An 18,812-nucleotide genomic window follows, 5' to 3' on the forward strand; every position below is an offset into this window, starting at 1 on the left:
GCGACGGCGGCGGCGGCGGCGCCCCCCCCCCACCCCCGGCGTTGCCATGGGAACGGCGGGCCCGGGGTTATGGGGTCATTAATGGGGTCATTAATGGGGTTATGGGGTCATTAATGGGGTCATTAATGGGGTTATGGGGTCATTAACGGGGTTATGGGGTCATTAACGGGGTCACCAATGGGGTTATGGGGTCATTAACGGGGTTATGGGGGCATTAATGGGGTTATGGGGGCTCCGGTGGGGTTATGGGGTCACTAACGGGGTTATGGGGTCATTAACGGGGTTATGGGGGCATTAACGGGGTTATGGGGTCATTAATGGGGTTATGGGGGCACCAATGGGGTTATGGGGGCATTAACGGGGTTATGGGGTCATTAATGGGGTTATGGGGGCTCCGGTGGGGTTATGGGGTCATTAACGGGGTTATGGGGTCATTAATGGGGTTATGGGGGCATTAATGGGGTTATGGGGGCACCAATGGGGTTATGGGGGCATTAATGGGGTCACCAATGGGGTTATGGGGGCACCAATGGGGTTATGGGGTCATTAATGGGGTCACCAATGGGGTTATGGGGGCTCCAATGGGGTTATGGGGTCACCAATGGGGTTATGGGGGCACCAATGGGGTTATGGGGGCATTAATGGGGTCACCAATGGGGTTATGGGGGCACCAATGGGGTTATGGGGGCTCTAATGGGGTTATGGGGTCATTAACGGGGTTATGGGGGCATTAACGGGGTTATGGGGGCTGCAATGGGGTTATGGGGGCACCCTGTGTTATTGTGGGGTCACCCGTGTTTGGGGTCACTGTAGGGTCACCAATGCTGCTATAGGGTCACCCCTGTGTTGTTGTAGGGTCACCCCTGCTTAGGGTCCCCACTGTGTCCCCAATGTCCCCAATGTCCCCAGTGTCCCCAATGCCCCCCCAATGTCCCCAGTGTCCCCAATGTCCCCAATGTCCCCAGTGTCCCCCAGTGTCCCCAATGTCCCCAATGTCCCCATTATCCCCAATGTCCCCAATGTCCCCAGTGTCCCCCAGTGTCCCCAATGTCCCCAATGTCCCCATTATCCCCAATGTCCCTGGTGTCCCCATGCCCCCCCAGTGTCCCCTGTCCCCGCAGTGTCCCCAGTGTCCCCAATGTCCCCCCAATGTCCCCAATGTCCTCAATGTCCCCAATGTCCCCAATGTCCCCAGTGTCCCCAATGCCCCCCCAGTGTCCCCAATGCCCCCCCAGTGTCCCCAATGTCCCCACTGTCCCCAATGCCCCCCCAGTGTCCCCAATGTCCCCACTGTCCCCAATGTCCCCCCAGTGTCCCCCAATGTCCCCACTGTCCCCATGTCCCCAGTGCAGGCTCAGCCGTTCCCATCACCAACTCTTTATTGGGGTCACGGGGGGTGAGGGGGGGACCCCTGCCGGGGGGGACCCCTCCCCATCCGGGGGGGGTCCCTGCGCCCCCCACCCCAAAAAACCCCAAATGTGGGGAGGGGGAGGTGCCGACCCCACTGCCGGGCTCCTCTTCATCTCCTTTGGGGCCGGGGGACCCCAAATCCGGGGGGGGACCCCAAATCCGGGGGGGACCCCAAATCCGGGGGGGACCCCAAATCCGGGGGGGATCCCGAATCCAGGGGGGATCCCAAATCCGGGGGGGATCCCAAATCCGGGGGGGATCCCAAATCCAGGGGGGGGATCCCAAATCCGGGGGGGATCCCAAATCCAGGGGGGGACCCCAAATCTGGGGGGGACCCCAAAGGTGCCCTACATGAGGCGGCACTGCTCCCCCGTCAGGCTCAGTCCTGGTGGCTGTGGGGACACAGGGGCACCCCAAAGCTGTGGGGGACACCCCAAAGCCTGGGGAGACCCCAAAGCCTGGGGAGACCCCAAAGCCATGGAAACCCCAAAGCTGTGGGGTCACCCCAAAGCCTGGGGAGACCCCAAAGCCATGAGGGGACCCCAAAGCCATGGAAACCCCAAAGCCATGGGGGGAACCCCAAATCCATGGAAACCCCAAAGCTGTGGGGTCACCCCAAAGCCTGGGGAGACCCCAAAGCCATGAAGGGACCCCAAATCTATGGAAACCCCAAAGCTGTAGAGTCACCCCAAAGCCTGGGGGCACCCAAATCCATGGGGTTACCCCAAATCTATTGGACCACCCCAAATCTTTTCGAGTCACTCCAAACCTGTGGAGTCACCCCAAACCTGTGGAGTCACCCCAAATCTTCTGGGGTCCCCGCAGTTCTATGGGGTCACCCCAAATCTGTGAGGTCACCCCAGTTTTAACGGGATCTCCCCAATCCCATGAGGTCACCCCAAATCCTCTGGGGCCCCCCCATTCTTTAGGGCCACCCCAAACCCTCTGGGTGACCCCAAACCCCTTCAGGGGTGTCCCCAAACACTCACCGTGTCCCCTGCCAGCTCCTTGGGGGGGTGGCCCAGGTCCTGCAGCTGTGAGGGGACAGAGGGGACACAGGGGGACATGGAGGGGACAGAAGGGACACAGGGGGACATGGGGGGACAGAGGGACATGGGGACATGGGGGGACAGAGGGACACAGGGACATGGGGACATGGAGGGGACAGAGGGACATGGGGGGGACATGGGGGGGACAGAGGGACATGGGGGGACATGGGGACACAGAAGGGACACAGGGACATGGGGGACACAGAGGGGACACAGGGACATGGGGGGACATGGAGGGGACAGAGGGACACAGGGGGGTTAGAGGGACATGGAGGGGACAGAGGGACACGAGGGGTCAAAAGGAGGGGACATGGGGGTGACACGGAGGGGACAGAGGGACGTGAAGGGGCAGAGGCAGATGGCAGGGACACAGAGGGGACATGGAGGGGACACAGGGGAGGACAGAGGGACACGGGGGTGACACGGAGGGCACAGACGGACACGGAGGGGACACAGGGACACAGTGGGCACAGAGGGACACGAGGGTGACATGGAGGGGACACGGAGGGGACACAGGGGTGACACGGGGGTGACACGGAGGGGACACAGGGGCGACACGGAGTGCACAGAGGGACACAGAAGTGACACGGAGGGGACCCGGGGACACAGGGGTGACACGGGGTTTACATGGAGGGGACACAGGGGTGACATGGAGGGCACAGAGGGACACGGGGGTGACACGGGGGTGACACGGGGGTGACAAGGAGGGGACCCGGGGGTCAGGATGCCACCAGGCCGCACCTGCTGCATCAGGTCCAGCAGGGTCTCGAAGCGCTCCCGGCGCTGCCCCTCGGGCTCCTCGGGCCGCTCCCGCTCCAGCTCCGCGCAGATCCGCAGCATCAGCGCCTGCTGCGCCCCGAACCGCGCCCGCTGCTCCGGGGACAGCGAGCCCTCCTGCTGCCGCAGCCACTCCGGGTACTGGGGACACCATGGGGACACCGTGGGGACACTGGGGTCACTGCAGGGACCCCCAAATCCCAGCCAACCCCAGCCAATCCCATCCCCTCAGATACCCGAACCGCGCCCGCTGCTCCAGGGACAGCGACCCCTCCTGCTGCCGCAGCCACTCCGGGTACTGGGGACACCCAGGGGACATCGAGGGACCCCCAAATCCCCCATGGCACCCCCAAATCCCCATGGCACCTCCAAATGCCCCATGGCACCCCCGATATCCCGGAGAAAAAGGGGAAATGTCCCAGTACAGCCCTGGGGATGACAGGGACAGACCCCACAGGGGGTCAGGGAGAGAGCACGTCCTTGGACAGCAGGGAGGCCACGATGTCCCCATGAGACCTCTGAGTTTCCCACTAATCCCTTCAGGATTTTGGGGAGCCCCTCAGGTTTTTCGGGGTGCCCTCCCGGTTTTTGGGGTTCCTCCCGGTTTTTGGGGTCCCACCTTCTCGGTGATCTCCTTGAGGGAGGGGTAGAGCACGTCCTTGGACAGCAGGGACTCCATGATGTCCCCATGTCATCCCTGAGTTTCCCGCTAATCCCTCCAGGATTTTGGGGACCCCCCTCAGGTTTTTTGGGGTGCCCTCCCTGTTTCTGGGGTTCCTCCCGGTTTTTGGGGTTCCTCCCGGTTTTTGGGGCCCCCCTCCCCATTTTTTGGGGTCCCACCTTCTCTGTGATCTCCTTGAGGGAGGGGCAGAGCACATCCTTGGACAGCAGGGACTGCACCATGTACCCACAAGTCTCCTGAGTTTCCCACACCACAACGGATCCCTCCAGGATCTTGGGGACCCCGCTCAGGGTTTTGGGGTTCCCTCCCCGTTTCTGGGGTCCCACTCCCCACTTTTTGGGGTCCCACCTTCTCTGGAGGGAGGGGTAGAGCACGTCCTTGGACAGCAGGGACTCCATGATATCCCCATGTCACCCCTGAGTTTCCCGCTAATCCCTCCAGGATTTTGGGGACCCCCCTCAGGTTTTTTGGGGTGCCCTCCCTGTTTCTGGGGTTCCTCCCGGTTTTTGGGGTTCCTCCCGGTTTTTGGGGCCCCCCTCCCCATTTTTTGGGGTCCCACCTTCTCTGTGATCTCCTTGAGGGAGGGGCAGAGCACATCCTTGGACAGCAGGGACTGCACCATGTACCCACAAGTCTCCTGAGTTTCCCACACCACAACGGATCCCTCCAGGATCTTGGGGACCCCGCTCAGGGTTTTGGGGTTCCCTCCCCGTTTCTGGGGTCCCACTCCCCACTTTTTGGGGTCCCACCTTCTCTGGAGGGAGGGGTAGAGCACGTCCTTGGACAGCAGGGACTCCATGATATCCCCATGTCACCCCTGAGTTTCCCGCTAATCCCTCCAGGATTTTGGGGACCCCCTCAGGTTTTTCGGGGTGCCCTCCTGGTTTTTGGGGTTCCTCCCGGTTTTTGGGGTCCCACCTTCTCGGTGATCTCCTTGAGGGAGGGGTAGAGCACGTCCTTGGACAGCAGGGACTCCATGATGCTGCGCATGACGGGCAGGACGCCGTCGCCGCCGCCCTCGTCCAGCCCCAGCCCCTCCAGGGCCTTGGCCAGCTCCTCCTCCGAGCCCGGGGAGTTCTGCGGGACCCCCGGCCCCGTGAGCCCCCCGGGACCCCCGGGACAGCCCCGGGAGCCCCCCGGGAGGGGCTGGCAGCGAGTACCTGCAGGTCATTGGCGTTCTTGGCCAGCCCGCTCAGGGTCTCCTTGAGGCAGGAGGTGAATTCCTGCTGCGAGGCCGCGTCGCTGCCTGCGGGGAACGGAATGGGAATGGGGTGGGAATGGGAATGGGAATGGGAATGGGGAATGGGGTGGGAATGGGGTGGGAATGGGAATGGGAATGGGAATGGGAATGGGAATGGGAATGGGAATGGGAATGGGGTGGGAATGGGAATGGGAATGGGGTGGGAATGGGAATGGGGTGGGAATGGGAATGGGGTGGGAATGGGAATGGGAATGGGGTGGGAATGGGAATGGGGATGGGGTGGGAATGGGAATGGGAACGGGAATGGGGTGGGAATGGGAATGGGAACGGGAATGGGAATGGGAATGGGAATGGGAATGGGAATGGGAATGGGAATGGGGTGGGAATGGGAATGGGAATGGGAATGGGAACGGGAATGGGAATGGGAATGGGGTGGGATGGGGTGGGAATGGGAATGTGATGGGGTGGGAATGGGAATAGGGTGGGAATGGGAATGGGAATGGGAATGGGAATGGGAATGGGATGGGAATGGGGTGGGAATGGGAATGGGAAGAGGGTGGGAATGGGGTGGGATGGGTGGGAATGGGAATGGGAATGGAGTGTGAGTGGGAATGGGATTGGGAATGGAGTGGGAGTGGGACTAGGGTGGGGATAAGATGGGAATGGGAATGGGGTGGGAATGGGAATGGGAACGGGATTGGGAATGGGAATGGGAGTGGGAATGGGGTGGGAATGGGGGTGGTAGAGGGAATGGGAATGGGGTGGGAGAGGGAATGGGAATGGGAATGGGAATGGGAATGGGAATGGGAATGGGAATGGGGTGGGAAATAATGGGAACTACGCAGGATCCTGCTGGGGTGCTGCCCCCGATCCCAAAGAGAGGAACAATCCCAGCCGGGGTGGGGACAGGGGATAACCACGACGGGGGGATAACCACGACGCCCACTCCAGGCTCGAGACCCCCCCCGGGCCCAGCCCACCCACCGACTTTGCCGGCAGCCTCCGAGAGCTTCTGGAACTGCTCCACCAGCTGGGGCTCCTGGCGGGCCAGCTCCTGCATGGCCTCCTGGAACTCGGCCGCCGCCTGCGCCGCCAGCTCGCCCTCGAAGAGCTCCTGGAAGAACCTCTCCTGCGAGGAGAAGAGCGAGCCCTGGCCACGGGGTCAGCAGGGCCCGGCGCGGCCCCACGCGGCGCTCACGGGGCTCTGGGGGGCTCACCTTGGCGGAGTCGGCGGCCGAGGGGGGGGACGGGGGGCAGGAGGAGCTGGCAGGGGGAGGGGGGCGCGGGGCGGCTGCGCTCGAAGTCGTCCAGGGCACCTGGGGGGGGGTTTGGGGTCAGGGGACGCCGAAACGGGGGGCTGCGGCCCCGTAAGGGGGTGATGGGAACCCGCTGGTTGTGCCCGAAATGGGGGGGGTAAAGGTGCACCCCGAAATGCAGCACAATTATCCCTACCCCAAAACTGCGCCCCAAAAACCCCTAACCCTGATTACACCCCCAAAACTGCACCCCAAAAACCCCTAACCCTGATTGCACCCCAAAACTGCACCCCAATAATCCCTACTCCTGACTGCACCCCAAAAACCGCACCCCAATTATCCCTACCCTGATTGCACCCCAAAAACTGCACCCCAATAATCCCTACTCCTGACTGCACCCCAAAAACCGCACCCCAATTATCCCTACCCTGATTGCACCCCAAAAACCCCTACCCCTGATTACACCCCAAAAACCCCTACCCCAAAAACTGCACCCCAATAATCCCTACCCCTGATTGCACCCCAAAAACTCCTACCCCTGATTGCACCCCAAAAACCTCTACCCCAAAACTGCACCCAAAACTGCACCCCCAATAACCTCTACCCCTGCTTACACCCCAAAAGTGGACCTTAATAACCCCTACCCCTGGTTGCACCCCAAAAACTGCACCCCAATAACCCCCAGACCCCCCTCACCCCAATAACCCCCCTCAACCCCTCACCCCAATAATCCCCAGCCCCTCACAACTCCCCCGGCCCCTCAGAACCCCCCTCACCCCAGTGACCCCCTCACCCCAATGACCCCCAGACCCCCCCTCACCCCAATGACCCCCCCTCACCCCAATAACCCCCAGCCCCTCACAACTCCCCCGGCCCCTCAGACCCCCCCTCACCCCCCACAGCCCCTCACGACCCCGGCCCCCCCCGCTCCCCCCTCACCCCAGTGACCCCCGGCCCCCCTCGCCCCCACCGCTCCCAACGCCGCGCAGCCGCCCCGCACCCCGAGGATCCCCCAGCCCCTCCCGGTCCCCCCCGGTTCCCCAGTGCCCCGGGCCCCCCTCACTCTCCAGCAGCTCCTCCAGCTCCGCGTCCTGCCCCGGGCCCGCGCCCGGCTCCGCCGCCATCTTGGCCCGCTCCGCCCTCCGCCGCCAGGGGGCGCTGCCGCGGACACGCCCCTTCCCGCCCCAGACAGGCCACGCCCCCTCCTCTGGGCACGCCCCCTGGAAAACCCGGAACGGGAATTGGAACGGGAACGGGAACGGGAACGGGAACGGGAATGGGAATGGGAACGGGAATGGGAACGGGAATGGGAACGGGAATGGGAATGGGAACGGGAATGGGAATGGGAATGGGAATGGGAACGGAATGGGAATGGGAATGGGATTGGGAATGGGAACGGGAATGGGAATGGGAATGGGAAAGGGAACGGGAACGGGAACGGGAATGGGAATGGGAACAGGAACGGGAATGGGAATGGGAACGGGAACGGGAACGGGAACGGGAACGGAACGGGAACGGGAATGGGAACGGGAACGGGAATGGGAACGGGAACGGGAACGGGAATGGGAACGGGAATGGGAACGGGAACGGGAACGGGAACGGGAATGGGAATGGGAATGGGAACGGGAACGGGAACGGGAATGGGAAGGGGATCAGGACCAGGGACAGGAAACAGGCCCCCCTGGGAGCCCCCCTGGGAGCCCCCCCAGCCCCGCAGGCCGGGCTCGGTCCCGGGCGGAGTTTGGGGGTGATAATTGAATTTATTATTGAATTTATTGTTGAATTTATTATAGAATTTATTGCTGAATTTCTTGTCCATGAAGACAGCAAAGGAGACGGAATCAAAGCTCAGCCCCTCCTGCCCCCCTCCCCCATCCCCGCCCCCTGGGGGGCTCCGCTCCCGGGACCCCCGGGGACCTCGGGGCTGTCCCCAACCCCCCCGGGCTGTCCCCAACCCCCCCGGGCCACCCGGGGTCACTCTGGGCTCGTTCTTGGCATTGTCCCAAATTCCTGTGGCACAAAGGGACAGAGGGACGGTGGCCCCGGGGAGGGGACAAGGCCAGGTCCCGGTGGCCACAGGGAGGGGACAGGGCCAGGTCCCGGTGGCCACGGGCAGGGTGGCACCCTCAGGACCAGGGGACACAAGCGTGTGCCTGTCCCCAGTGCCACCCCCATTGTCACAGCACCATCTCATCGATGTCACCGCTGTCCCTGGGTGGCATTTGGGGACCTGGCAGCTCCCTGAGGGGTGGCACTGGGGGATCCTGTGCCACCCCAGTGTCACAGCACGGTCTCGTGGATGTCACCGCTGTCCCTGGGTGGCATTTGGGGACCTGGCAGCTCCCTGAGGGGTGGCACTTGGGGACAAATGCCACCCCAGTGTCACAGCACTGTCTCGTGGATGTCACCGCTGTCCCTGGGTGGCATTTGGGGACCGGGCGCCGCCCCCCGGTGCCACCGCGGTGTCACAGCACGTTCTCGTAGTCACCGCTGTCCCCCGGGTGCCACCGCGGTCCCGGCAGCTCCGCGTAGGTCACCTGGGGGACCTCGGCGGTGGCGCTTGGGGACCCTACGGGAGACACCGGTGCCACCCAGTGCCACCCAGGGGTGCCACGTCCCCGTGCCTGCACTGCTCCTTTGTCTCCTGGGTGGCATTTGGGGACCCTGTGCCGCCCGCAGTGCCACCCCCGCTGCCACCCAGTGTCACCCAATGCCACCCAGTGCCACCCCCAGTGCCAACAAATATCACCAAGTGCCACCCAGTGTCCCCCAGTGCCACCCAGTGTCACCCAGTGCCGCCCAGTGCCACCCCCAGTGCCAACAAATGCCACCCAGTGTCCTCCAGTGCCACCTCCAGTGCCACTCGCTGTCCCCCAGTGTTGCCAGTTTCACCCACTGTCCCCCAATGCCACCCAGTGCCACCCCCAATGCCACACCCAGTGCCAACAAATGCCACCCAGTGTCCCCCAGTGTCCCCCAGTGTCCCCCGGTGCCACCCAGTGCCACCCCCAGTGCCCCCCAGTGTCACAGCACGTTCCCATCGATGTCACCACTGTCCCCTGGGTGGCATCTGGGGACCCAGCAGCTCCCTGGGGGTGGCATTTAGGACCCCGGTGCCACCCCCGGTGCCACCCCCGGTGCCAGGCGCTGTCCCCGCTCACCCGCCGCCCTCGCCGTGGGCACCACCTGGGTGTAGAGCACCTCGCCCCCCTCGGGGGGCACCGCGGGGGTCCTGCGGGGACAACGGCGACAGCGGGGTGGCCTCGAGGTGGCGTTTGGGGACAAGGGGACACCCCCGGGCCCCTCCCGCACTCACCTGTCCTCGGGGGTCCTGGGGGCTGCGGGGAAAGGGGTGACAATGGGGTGACAATGGGGTGGGGACAGCGCCAGGGGACCCCAAAATCCTCCCCCAGAAACCCCCAAAATGTCCCAAAATTCCCCAAAAAGTCCTGAAATCCCAAACCCACCCAGGAGCCAAAAAAATCCACAAAATACCCAAAAAATCCAAAAATCCTAAACCCCCCAAAAGTCCCAAAACTCCCAAAAAATTCCCCAAATCCCAAAACTGCCCAGAACCCCCAAAACACCTAAAAAATCCCTAAAATCCCAACCTCCCCCAGACACCCAAAAAGCCCCAAAATACCCGGAAAAAAATCCTTGAAATCCCAAATTCCCCCAGACCCCAAAACCCCCCAGGACCCCCCCCAAATCCTCCTGGGATGTCCCCAGATGTCCCCAAACCCCCCAGGAGCCTCAGCCGGGGTCACCACGGGCTCATTCAGGGTCTGTGGGTGCCACCCCATTGTCCCCATTGTCCCCACTGTCCCCACTGTCCCCATTGTCCCCACTGTCCCCATTGTCCCATTTGTCCCCACTGTCCCCTTTGTCCCCACTGTCCCCATTGTCACCCACCCCGGCGGTGGCACTGCCAGCCCACGATGGCACCCACGAGCAGGACCAGGGCCAGGAGGGAGCTGCCAACCCCTGCGGCCACTGCTGGGGACAGAGGGGACACTTTGGGGTCACCCGGGGGTGCTGCTCCCCCACGGTGACCCGGGGTGATGCCACCTGTGCCCTGTCACCTCTGTGTCACCACCAGGGACAAACCCAGCTGTCCTGGACCCCACAGTGACCTTGGCTGATGCCACGTCTGTCTTGTCACTTCTATGCCACCAAGGGCAGAGTGGGGACAAACCCGAGGTTGCAAGCCCTCACAGTGTCCCCGAGTGATGCCACCTGTGCTCTGTCCCCTCCGTGTCCCCTCCGTGTCACCTTCAGGGACAAACCCAGTGGTCGAAGCGCCCACAGTGACGCTGGGTGACGCCACCTGTGCCTTGTCCCTTCTGTGTCACCAAGGACAGAGCGGGGACAAATCCGGAGTTCTGAGCCCCCACGGTGTCCCCGAGCGGCGTCACCTGTGTGCCCGTGTCCCCACGTTGTCACCTCCAGGGCCAGCTCTGGGCTGAGTGCCCGGAACACGCGGTGCCCGTCCTGTCCCAGCTGGTTGGTGGCCACGCACTGGTAGGTGCCCGAATGTCCCACATCGATGTCCCCCAGCTCCAGGAGGGGACCCCGGGCCACCTCCTGCCCGTTGTGCAGCCAGGTGAAGGTGACAGGGGCTGAGCCCACCTGCACCGAGCAGCGCAGGGTCACGTTGTCACCTGCGTGCACCTGGTGTGCCAGGGGACCGGGGGTGATGGTGGCATTGGCCACGGGCACTGCGGGGACACAGACAGGGCTGGCACAGGAGAGGTGGGATGGGGGTGCCGTGGGTGGGGTCACCCCAGCCCGAGGGTCCCGCTCACCCAGGACGGTGACATTCAGGGGGTCACTCTCGGCCACGCTGTCCCCGTCGCTGACCCGGCACCGGTACTGCCCGCTGGCATTGTCCCCAACGTGGGGCAGCTCCAGTTGGTGGCCGGTGCCCAGCAGTGCGCCTGAGCCCTTCCGGTGCCAGGAGAAGGACAGGGGACCTGTCCCCATGGCCACCGTGCAGCTCAGCAGCAGGCGGTGCCCCAGTGCCACCTGTCCCCCGGGGGGCTGCACCGACAGGGACACCCCCGAGGGTGGGATCCCTGCGGGAGGGGGGACAGCAGGGGACACTGAGGGACCCGGGGGGGTCGGGGAGGGGCAGGAGGACCCCATTGAGGGAGAGGGGGGGCAGAGATGGGGGGGCTTGGAAAGGAACCCCGAGGGGGGACGGGGGGGCCGGGGAGGGGACACCTGGAGAGGGAGGGGGGCGACACCAGGGAGGGGTGAGGGGACACAGACGGGGATGGGGGGACCTGGGGAGGGACCTGGCAAGGGGTGGGGGGACACGAGGCAGGGCTGGGGGTCCCGGGCAGTAATGGGGGGGCGTGGAAAAGGTGTCGGGGAAGGATGGGGGTACCCGGACAGGGTTGGGGGACCCGGCCAGGGACCCGGGAAGGGCTGGGGGGACCCAGGGAGGGATCCGGGAAAGGGATGGGGGGACCCGGGGCACGGAGGGGGGACCCGGGGAAGGATGGAAGGAGCGGGGGAGGGACCCGGGCAGCGATGGGGAGAGCCGGGGATGGGGTCGGGGGCGGCTGGGGGTCCCCAGGCAGGGCTGGGCGACCCGGGGAGGGACCCGAGGAAGGAGCGGGGGGACCGGGGGTGAGACCCGGGGAAGGAGGGGGAGATCGGGGCAGTGATGGGGGGAACGCGAGGAAGGAATCGGGGAGGGCTGGGGGCAGCAAGGCAGGGCTGGGGGACCCCGGAAACGTGTCAGGGAGGGCTGGGGGTCCCCAGGCAGTGATGGGAGTCCCCAGGCAGGGGACCCTGAGGGTCTCTGGGCGCTCCCCGTGCCCATCCCCGCACTCACTGCGCACCGTGACGCGGAGCCGGGCGCTGCTCTTCCTCACGTTCCCCCCCTCGGAGCGCACCTCGCAGCTGTAATGCCCCGAGTGGGAGACCCCCACGGTGGGCAGCAGCAGCTGCGGGGACCCCTGCGGGCCCCCCACCACCTGCCCGTCCTGGTAGAACACGTGCAGGAGGGGGGCGTGGGGCCGCAGGGCGCTGGGGGTGCTGAGGCAGCTGAGAGTCAGGGGGGACCCCTCGATGAGCTCGGGGGGACCCTCCAGCACTGGCACCGAGAAGAGCTCTGGGAAGGAGAGGGGAGGTGAGGACTGTGACTCTGAGTCCCTGGGGAGGGGCTGTGGGGGTGGCGGGGTGGCGGCTGTGGGGTCTCACCGTGCACTGTCATTGTCACTGCTGCTGACTCCCGAAACTTCTCTGACCCCCAGGGTCCCACCAAGCCCCTGCAGCGGTAGCGGCCGCGGTGGCTCAGCTGCAGAGGGGACAGGGACAGCTCGGTGCCATCGCGGAGCCCCCCCAGTTCCTTCCCCTCATGGTAGAAGAGCACAAATTTGACCGTTCTGTTCCAAGAGCCCCGGCAGCGCAGTGTCACCGTGTCCCCCTCCAGCAGTGCCCGCGCTGGCACCTGCAGCACCAGCAGATCTGGGGGACAGAGGGGACCTGTCACACCCGATGGCACCGGGACCCCCCCACTGGGTCACACCCAGGGCACCAGGGGTCCCCAATTCCGACACGGGGTTCCGTACAATGGGATGCTCTGGGATGTCCCCAGAGCAGGGGACAGGCTCTGGTCACACAGGAGGTGACCCATGGAGCAGAGCCCACCCAGAGCCCTCGGGGTCCCCGTGGGTGCCAGCCTGGGGACACCCAAACCCCCCTCACCGCTTGAGACTGTCACGGGGGGGCTGCGCCCGGTGTCGGGTCTGTCACAGGTGTAGGTGCCTTTCATGGTGACAATGAGGTGGTCACCTCCCTGCTGCCTCCAGTGCCAGTCGTTCCTGTACCAGGTGATGGCACCGGCTGTCCCCGAGCCCTGGCAGGTCAGTGTCACCCGGTCCCACAGCACCGCCGGCCTCCAGGGGGGCTCCACGAGGAGCTGGGTGGTCTGGGCACCTGCGGGTGACAGGGGACACCAGGCTGGCAGGGGACACCAGGCTGCCAGGGGACACCAGGCTGGCAGGGGACACCAGGCTGGCAGGGCCAGCGCGGGGCTGGGGACAGCGGGGTGGGGCCATGGCATCCCCCGAGGACTCACCAGCGAGGCCGAGGGTCTGGGCTGGAAGGGAGAAGGGACAGGGCTCAGAGGGGGTGGCACTGTGGGGACAGCAGCAGGGGGACACGGGGTGTGGGGGCTGTCCCCGAGCTGTCCCCGTGGGGACAGCAGTTCTTGTGGGAAAGTGCTCGGGGACTGTCCCCAGCAGGTCTGGAGAGGCTCCCAGGGGACAGCTCTGTCAGAGCCGCCCACGCGCCACGTTCAGGTGTCATGGATGCCACGGGGACACCACGGCCACCCCGGGCTGGTTCAGGTCACCCCTGCCAGCCCCACGGCCACATCCCCATGCTCCTGTCCCCATGGTCCCATTCTGATGGCACCTGTCCCCATGGCCACATCCCCATGGTGCTTGTCCCCTTGTCCCTGCCCCTTCATCCCCCTGTCCTCACGGCTGCCCCAGCCCCAAAGTGCCAAACCCCAAATCCCTGTCGCCAAATCCCTGTCCCCCATTCCTGTCCCCATCCCTGTCCCCAGGGCCACCCCAGTCACACTGGGGGACACAGGCTCTGTCCCCCACTGGCTCTGCTGGCCTTGGGGACCTCAGGGGACCCCGCAGCCCCCCTGTGCCCCCTTCCCTCCCCATGCCTGGGCTGTCAGGCCCGTGCCCGGGGCACTCACCCCACAGGAGCAGCGCCACCTTCCCGGCCATCCCGCTGTCCCCAGCCGTGTGCACTGGCTGTCACTCGCTGCCAGGGCCACCTGTCCCCAGCCTGGTGGCTCTTGAGTTAAAGGGGAAGGAAGAGAATTTACATCTCGTCCCACATGGTGGGGGTGGGACACGGGGGGGGCAGGGTGGGGATGAGGCTGGGTGGGACAAGGTGAGACTTGGGGTTCCCAGGAGTGGGGGGCTCAGGGGGTTTGGGGAGGCAGGGATGGGTGTCCAGGGGAATGGGGAGTGCCGGGGATGGGGTCCATGGGAATGGGGGTCCTGAGGAGGGGGAGTCACCAGGGATGGGGGTGCAATGGGAATGGGGGACCCCAGGGCTGGGGGGATTCAGGGATGGGAGTGCCAGGGGAACGTGGGCTCCAGGGATTTGGGGTCATGGCATGGGTGTGCCAAGGATGGGGTGCAGGGGCTGTGGGGGGTCCCGTGGGAATAGGGAGTCCTGGGAGAATCAAGGTCCTGGGGGAAGGGAGATTTCAGGGAATGGAATGAACAGGAGAATGTTCCTTGGGAATGGGGTGCTGGGCCATGGGGATCCTGGGGAATGGCAGTGCTGGGATGGGGGTCCCAGGCAAGGTGGGACATAAGGAATGGGGTTCCCATGATGTGATTTCCAGGGGAATGGGGGTCCCAGGGATGGGCAGTGGCTGGGTGGGCACAGGGGTCACAGCTCCTTCCCTGACTGCCTCAGATTTTGGGGTGACCCAGAGCCAGCACAGCCCCCCCCCGTGTGCTGGTGGTTTGGGGGGGTCACCCCAGGTGGATTCCGAGGGGCTCTGGGTCTGTCCCCACCCCCCAGGGACGTTTTCTTCTCTTCATTTCCATTTCCTTCCTTTTTTCTGCCACTTTCTCACACTCTCAGTTCCTGGCTCAGCCATCCCGGGGAGTTCCTGAGGGGGGAAGGGGCTGGGGGGACCCGGGGGAGGGGAAAAGGGGGTGAGGGGAGGGCAGGGGGGGCTGTGGGGGATGGGGGTGTCCGTCTGTGCCCCCCAACACTTTCACTTTCTCTCTCCCTCAGCAGGAGGAAGTGGCCGATTGTGCTGAGTGTCACACGGGGGGGATCTGTCCTGGGGGGCACATCCAGGGGGTCCTGTCCCTTTTTCAGGAGGTGACACATCCAGGGGGGTGACATCCAGGGGGGTGGCACCTCCTGGAGGGTCCTGTCCCTTTTCAAAGGTGTCCCTGCTCAGGGGGTGGCACATCCTGGGGGTGGCACATCCAGGGGGGTGACACATCCAGGGGGTCCTGTCCCTGTCCTGGGGTGTCCCTCCTCGGGGGGTGGCACATCCTGGGGGTGGCACCGAGCCGTGGTTCTGTCCGGGGGCCGGGGGAGGTGACCCCGCCCCTGTCACGCTGTCACCCCCGCTCGGGACACACCGCCACCGCCGGTCCCCGCGGCCCGGGACAGTCCCGGCCCTCGCAGCGCGGTGGCGGCCGCGACCCGCGACAGCGACACGAGGGCAGGACCCCGCTCCCGCAGCTCCGGAGGCTCCTCCGGGGGTCCCCGGAACCTCCGGCACCTCCCGGTGCCCCCGGGCGGGGCTCCGCAGCAGCTCCGGGGCTCCGACCCCGCTCGGGGGGCACCGGGCAGGGCTGGGGCCACCTTGAGGGTGGCACTTGGGGACACCCCGGTTCCCTCCCGGGGCTCTCGGGGCGCTCCAGCTGCGGGGTCGGTGCCCGGGGTGACGGAAGGGGGGGGGCACCGCCGCAGGTCCCCGGGCGGTGTCACCGAGAGGGGACAAACCGGGAGCGGCAGCTGCCAGGAGAAGCCCGGCTGTGTCCCCGCGATGTCCCCGGCTGTGTCCCCACGATGTCCCCACGATCTCCCCGCGCTGCTCCTGGCTGTGTCCCCTCAGTGTTCCCCCTCTGTCCCCACGCTGTCCCCACTATGTCCCCGCGCTGTCCCTGACTGTGTCCCCGCATTGTCCCCCCACTGTCCCTGCACTGTCCCCTCAATGTCCCCGCGCTGTCCCCACGATGTCCCCGCGCTGTCCCTGGCTGTGTCCCCTCACTGTCCCCTCACTGTCCCCTCGCTGTCCCCTCGCTGTCCCCGCGCTGTCCCCTCACTGTCCCCTCGCTGTCCCCTCACTGTCCCCTCGCTGTCCCCTCGCTGTCCCCGCCCTGGCAGAGCCCAGCGCCGCTGTCCCCGCGGCCTCGGGGACATTCCGGGTTTCGGCATCTCCTTCCCCGCTCCAGCCGCTCTCCGTTTTTCCCCGGCCCCAAATCCGCCCCAAATCCGCCCCAAGGATTTCCCGGGGCGGCAGCGGAGCCGGCCCGGGCTCATCGCTCTCCCGAACCTTCTGGAAGCCGCTCCGCGCCTCCCGCGGGCAGCCCCGGGCGGCTTCGGGATCTCTTATCTCGGAGGCACCCGGATGAAAATCTCCTAATTGGATTTGAGGATTAATTAAGTAATTAATGCCGGCAGTTCCGGCTCTGTCACCCCCGCGGGGGTTCGGTGCCGAAGCCAAACCCAACGCCCCAAATTTTGGGGAGCTGCGCCGGGATCTGCGGAGGGAGAGGGAGCAGCAGATCCGAAATTCAGGAATATTTGTGGGAGGGAGGCTCCAGGGAAACAGAAATCCCGGGAGACAGAATTCCAGGGAAACAGAATTCCAGGAAAACAGAATTCCTGGGAATCAGAATTCCAGGAAAACAGAATTCCTGGGAATCAGAATTCCTGGGAATCAGAATTCCAATAAAACAGAATTCCAGGGAAACAGAAATCCCGGGAATCAGAATTCCAGGGGAACAGAATTACAAGAAAACAGAAATCCCGGGAGACAGAATTCCAGGGAAATAGAAATCCAGGGAAACAGAAATCCCGGGAAATAGAAATCCAGGGAAACAGAAATCCCGGGAAATAGAAATCCAGGGAAATAGAAATCCAGGGAGACAGAAGTGGCCACCAGGAGGGGACAGGGGACAGCTCCTGGTGCTGCTGGAGCTGAAGCTGGGGGTCCCTGACCCCCCCTCCCCACAGCAACCCGCGTGTGGGGGGGATTTTGGGGGATTTAGGGGGATTTTTGTGGGATTTTTGGGGCGGTTTTGGACGGACTTTTGGGGGATTTTGGGGGGATTTTGGGGTCCCATCCGTCCTTTCCCGCAGCCCTCGGGTCCCTCCAGCCCCATCGTGCTGCTCTGGGATGTCACCGCCTCCCCCCCTTGGGGACAAACCCAAAACCTTCGGAATCCTCCCCAAAAACCCGAGCCCGGAGCTCACGTGAGGCTGAGCCCGAGCCCTGGGGGGATTTGGGGGCTCTGGGGGGATTTGGGATTCTGGGGGATTTGGGACCCGGAGGGGATTTGGGGACCCTGGGGGAATTTGGGACCCTGGGGGAATTTGGGGACCCGGAGGGGATTTGGGGGCTCTGAGGGGATTTGGGGACCTGAGGAGGATTTGGGGTCCCTGGAGGGATTTGGGATCCTGGGGGGATTTGGGGACCTTGGGGAGATTTTGGGATCCCGGGGGGATTTGGGGACCCTGGGAGGATCTGGGGACCCTGAGGGGATTTGGGAACCTGAGGGAATTTGGGGACCCTGGGGGGATTTGGGGGCTTTGGGAGGATTTGGGACTGTGGGGGAATTTGGGGACCCTGAGGGGATTTAGGGGTTCTGGGGGATTTGGGGTCCCACGAGTGTCCCAACCCTCAGGGCTCAGGAACAAGTGCAGAACACCAGAACTGAAAAATCCCAAAACCCAACAAATCCCCCCAAAAAAAACCACCACAAAAAACCTTCACAAAAAAATTTTAAAAAATTTTTAAAAATTAAAAACCTCCTTCTGATCAGATCTGGGGGTGCTTTACCCCCAAAACGTGCCCCAAAATCCCCAAATCCCGGGACAGAGCCTGGTGTTTGTGCCCAGGGACGCTTCAGGAACGCGGCTGAACTCTAGGAACCCCGGCCCTAATTAAAACACCTCATTAAGCGCCCGAATGGGGCCATTAACCCAACCTGCTCCAATTTAGGCTCCTTTGGACCTTCCCCAAAAATTTTTCCCTCGGCTTCGTTTCCTGTTTGGAGCCTCTGCGGTGTCCAAAGGCCCCGATGAGTCAGGGTTGGCCTTTTGGGAAAAGGGGAGGAGGTTTGGGGCCGGCTCGGCTTTGGGGTGATTCAGGTTTGGGGTTGGTTTGGGGTGATTCAGGTTTGGGGTGATTCAGTTTTGGGGCTGCTTCGGCCTTGGGGTGATTCAGGCTTTGGCACTGGCTCGGATTTTTGGGGTTCATTCAGGTTTTGGGGCTTGTTCCAGTTTTGGGGCTGGTTTTGGGGTTCATTCAGGTTTGGAGGCTGGTCCTGATTTTTGGGGCTGGTTTTTTGGGGTTGGTTTTGGGGCTTGTTCCAGTTTTGGGGCTGGTTTTGGGGTTCATTCAGGTGTGGAGGCTGGTCCTGATTTTTGGGGCTGGTTTTTTGGGGTTGGTTTTGGGGCTTGTTCCAGTTTTGGGGCTGGTTTTGGGGTTCATTCAGGTGTGGAGGCTGGTCCTGATTTTTGGGGCTGGTTTTTTGGGGTTGGTTTTGGGGCCTGATTCATATTTTGGGGCTGGTTTTGGGGTTGCTTTAGGTTTTGGGGCTGATTCACGTTTTAGACCTGATTCAGGTTTTTGGGGCTGGTTTTGGGGCTGATTCAGGTTTTGGGGTTGGATTTGGGGGTTGGTTTTGGGGTTGATT

The 18,812-nt window shown here is 63.9% G+C and overlaps 2 protein-coding genes and 1 long non-coding RNA gene across 3 annotated transcripts; all 3 read right to left on the reverse strand.

The window, feature by feature from the left end:
* Nucleotides 1-1,361: 1,361 nt before the first annotated feature.
* PEX19 (peroxisomal biogenesis factor 19) lies at nucleotides 1,362-7,514 on the reverse strand. The gene is given in 9 exon segments (XM_064401648.1): nucleotides 1,362-1,802; nucleotides 2,400-2,444; nucleotides 3,201-3,377; nucleotides 4,837-4,995; nucleotides 5,079-5,164; nucleotides 6,104-6,269; nucleotides 6,337-6,399; nucleotides 6,401-6,435; nucleotides 7,439-7,514. Coding segments are annotated over 9 exon segments (837 nt in total). The 5' UTR covers nucleotides 7,500-7,514; the 3' UTR covers nucleotides 1,362-1,757.
* Nucleotides 7,515-8,496: 982 nt separating this feature from the next.
* LOC135288381 (uncharacterized) lies at nucleotides 8,497-10,884 on the reverse strand. Its single transcript, XR_010351522.1, has 4 exons — nucleotides 10,288-10,884; nucleotides 9,692-9,713; nucleotides 9,537-9,607; nucleotides 8,497-8,944 (listed from the first exon to the last, which is right to left on the reverse strand). It is a non-coding gene; the product is annotated as an uncharacterized LOC135288381 (long non-coding RNA).
* A 148-nt stretch (nucleotides 10,885-11,032) lies between these two features.
* Nucleotides 11,033-13,272, reverse strand: LOC135288073 (Fc receptor-like protein 2). The gene is made up of 5 exons (XM_064401356.1): nucleotides 13,093-13,272; nucleotides 12,586-12,852; nucleotides 12,218-12,496; nucleotides 11,181-11,450; nucleotides 11,033-11,046 (listed from the first exon to the last, which is right to left on the reverse strand). Exons 1-5 carry the CDS (start codon nucleotides 13,157-13,159, stop codon nucleotides 11,033-11,035), a joined length of 897 nt encoding a protein of 298 aa, XP_064257426.1. The 5' UTR covers nucleotides 13,160-13,272.
* Between the last annotated feature and the right edge of the window lie 5,540 nt (nucleotides 13,273-18,812).

This window comes from Passer domesticus, chromosome 32, assembly GCF_036417665.1.
Source record: "Passer domesticus isolate bPasDom1 chromosome 32, bPasDom1.hap1, whole genome shotgun sequence".
NCBI lineage: Eukaryota > Metazoa > Chordata > Aves > Passeriformes > Passeridae > Passer > Passer domesticus.

What these genes read in the sequence shown, in the direction of transcription:
- LOC135288073 (XM_064401356.1), bottom strand. Translation starts at nt 13,159, where the DNA reads ATGAAAGGCACCTACACCTGTGACAGACCCGACACCGGGCGCAGCCCC. An exon ending in CCCCGTGACAGTCTCAAGCG is followed by an intron (nt 12,853 to 13,092) that starts GTGAGGGGGGTT and finishes TCTGTCCCCCAG; the next exon opens with ATCTGCTGGTGCTGCAGGTG. An exon ending in AGTGACAATGACAGTGCACG is followed by an intron (nt 12,497 to 12,585) that starts GTGAGACCCCAC and finishes TCTCCTTCCCAG; the next exon opens with AGCTCTTCTCGGTGCCAGTG.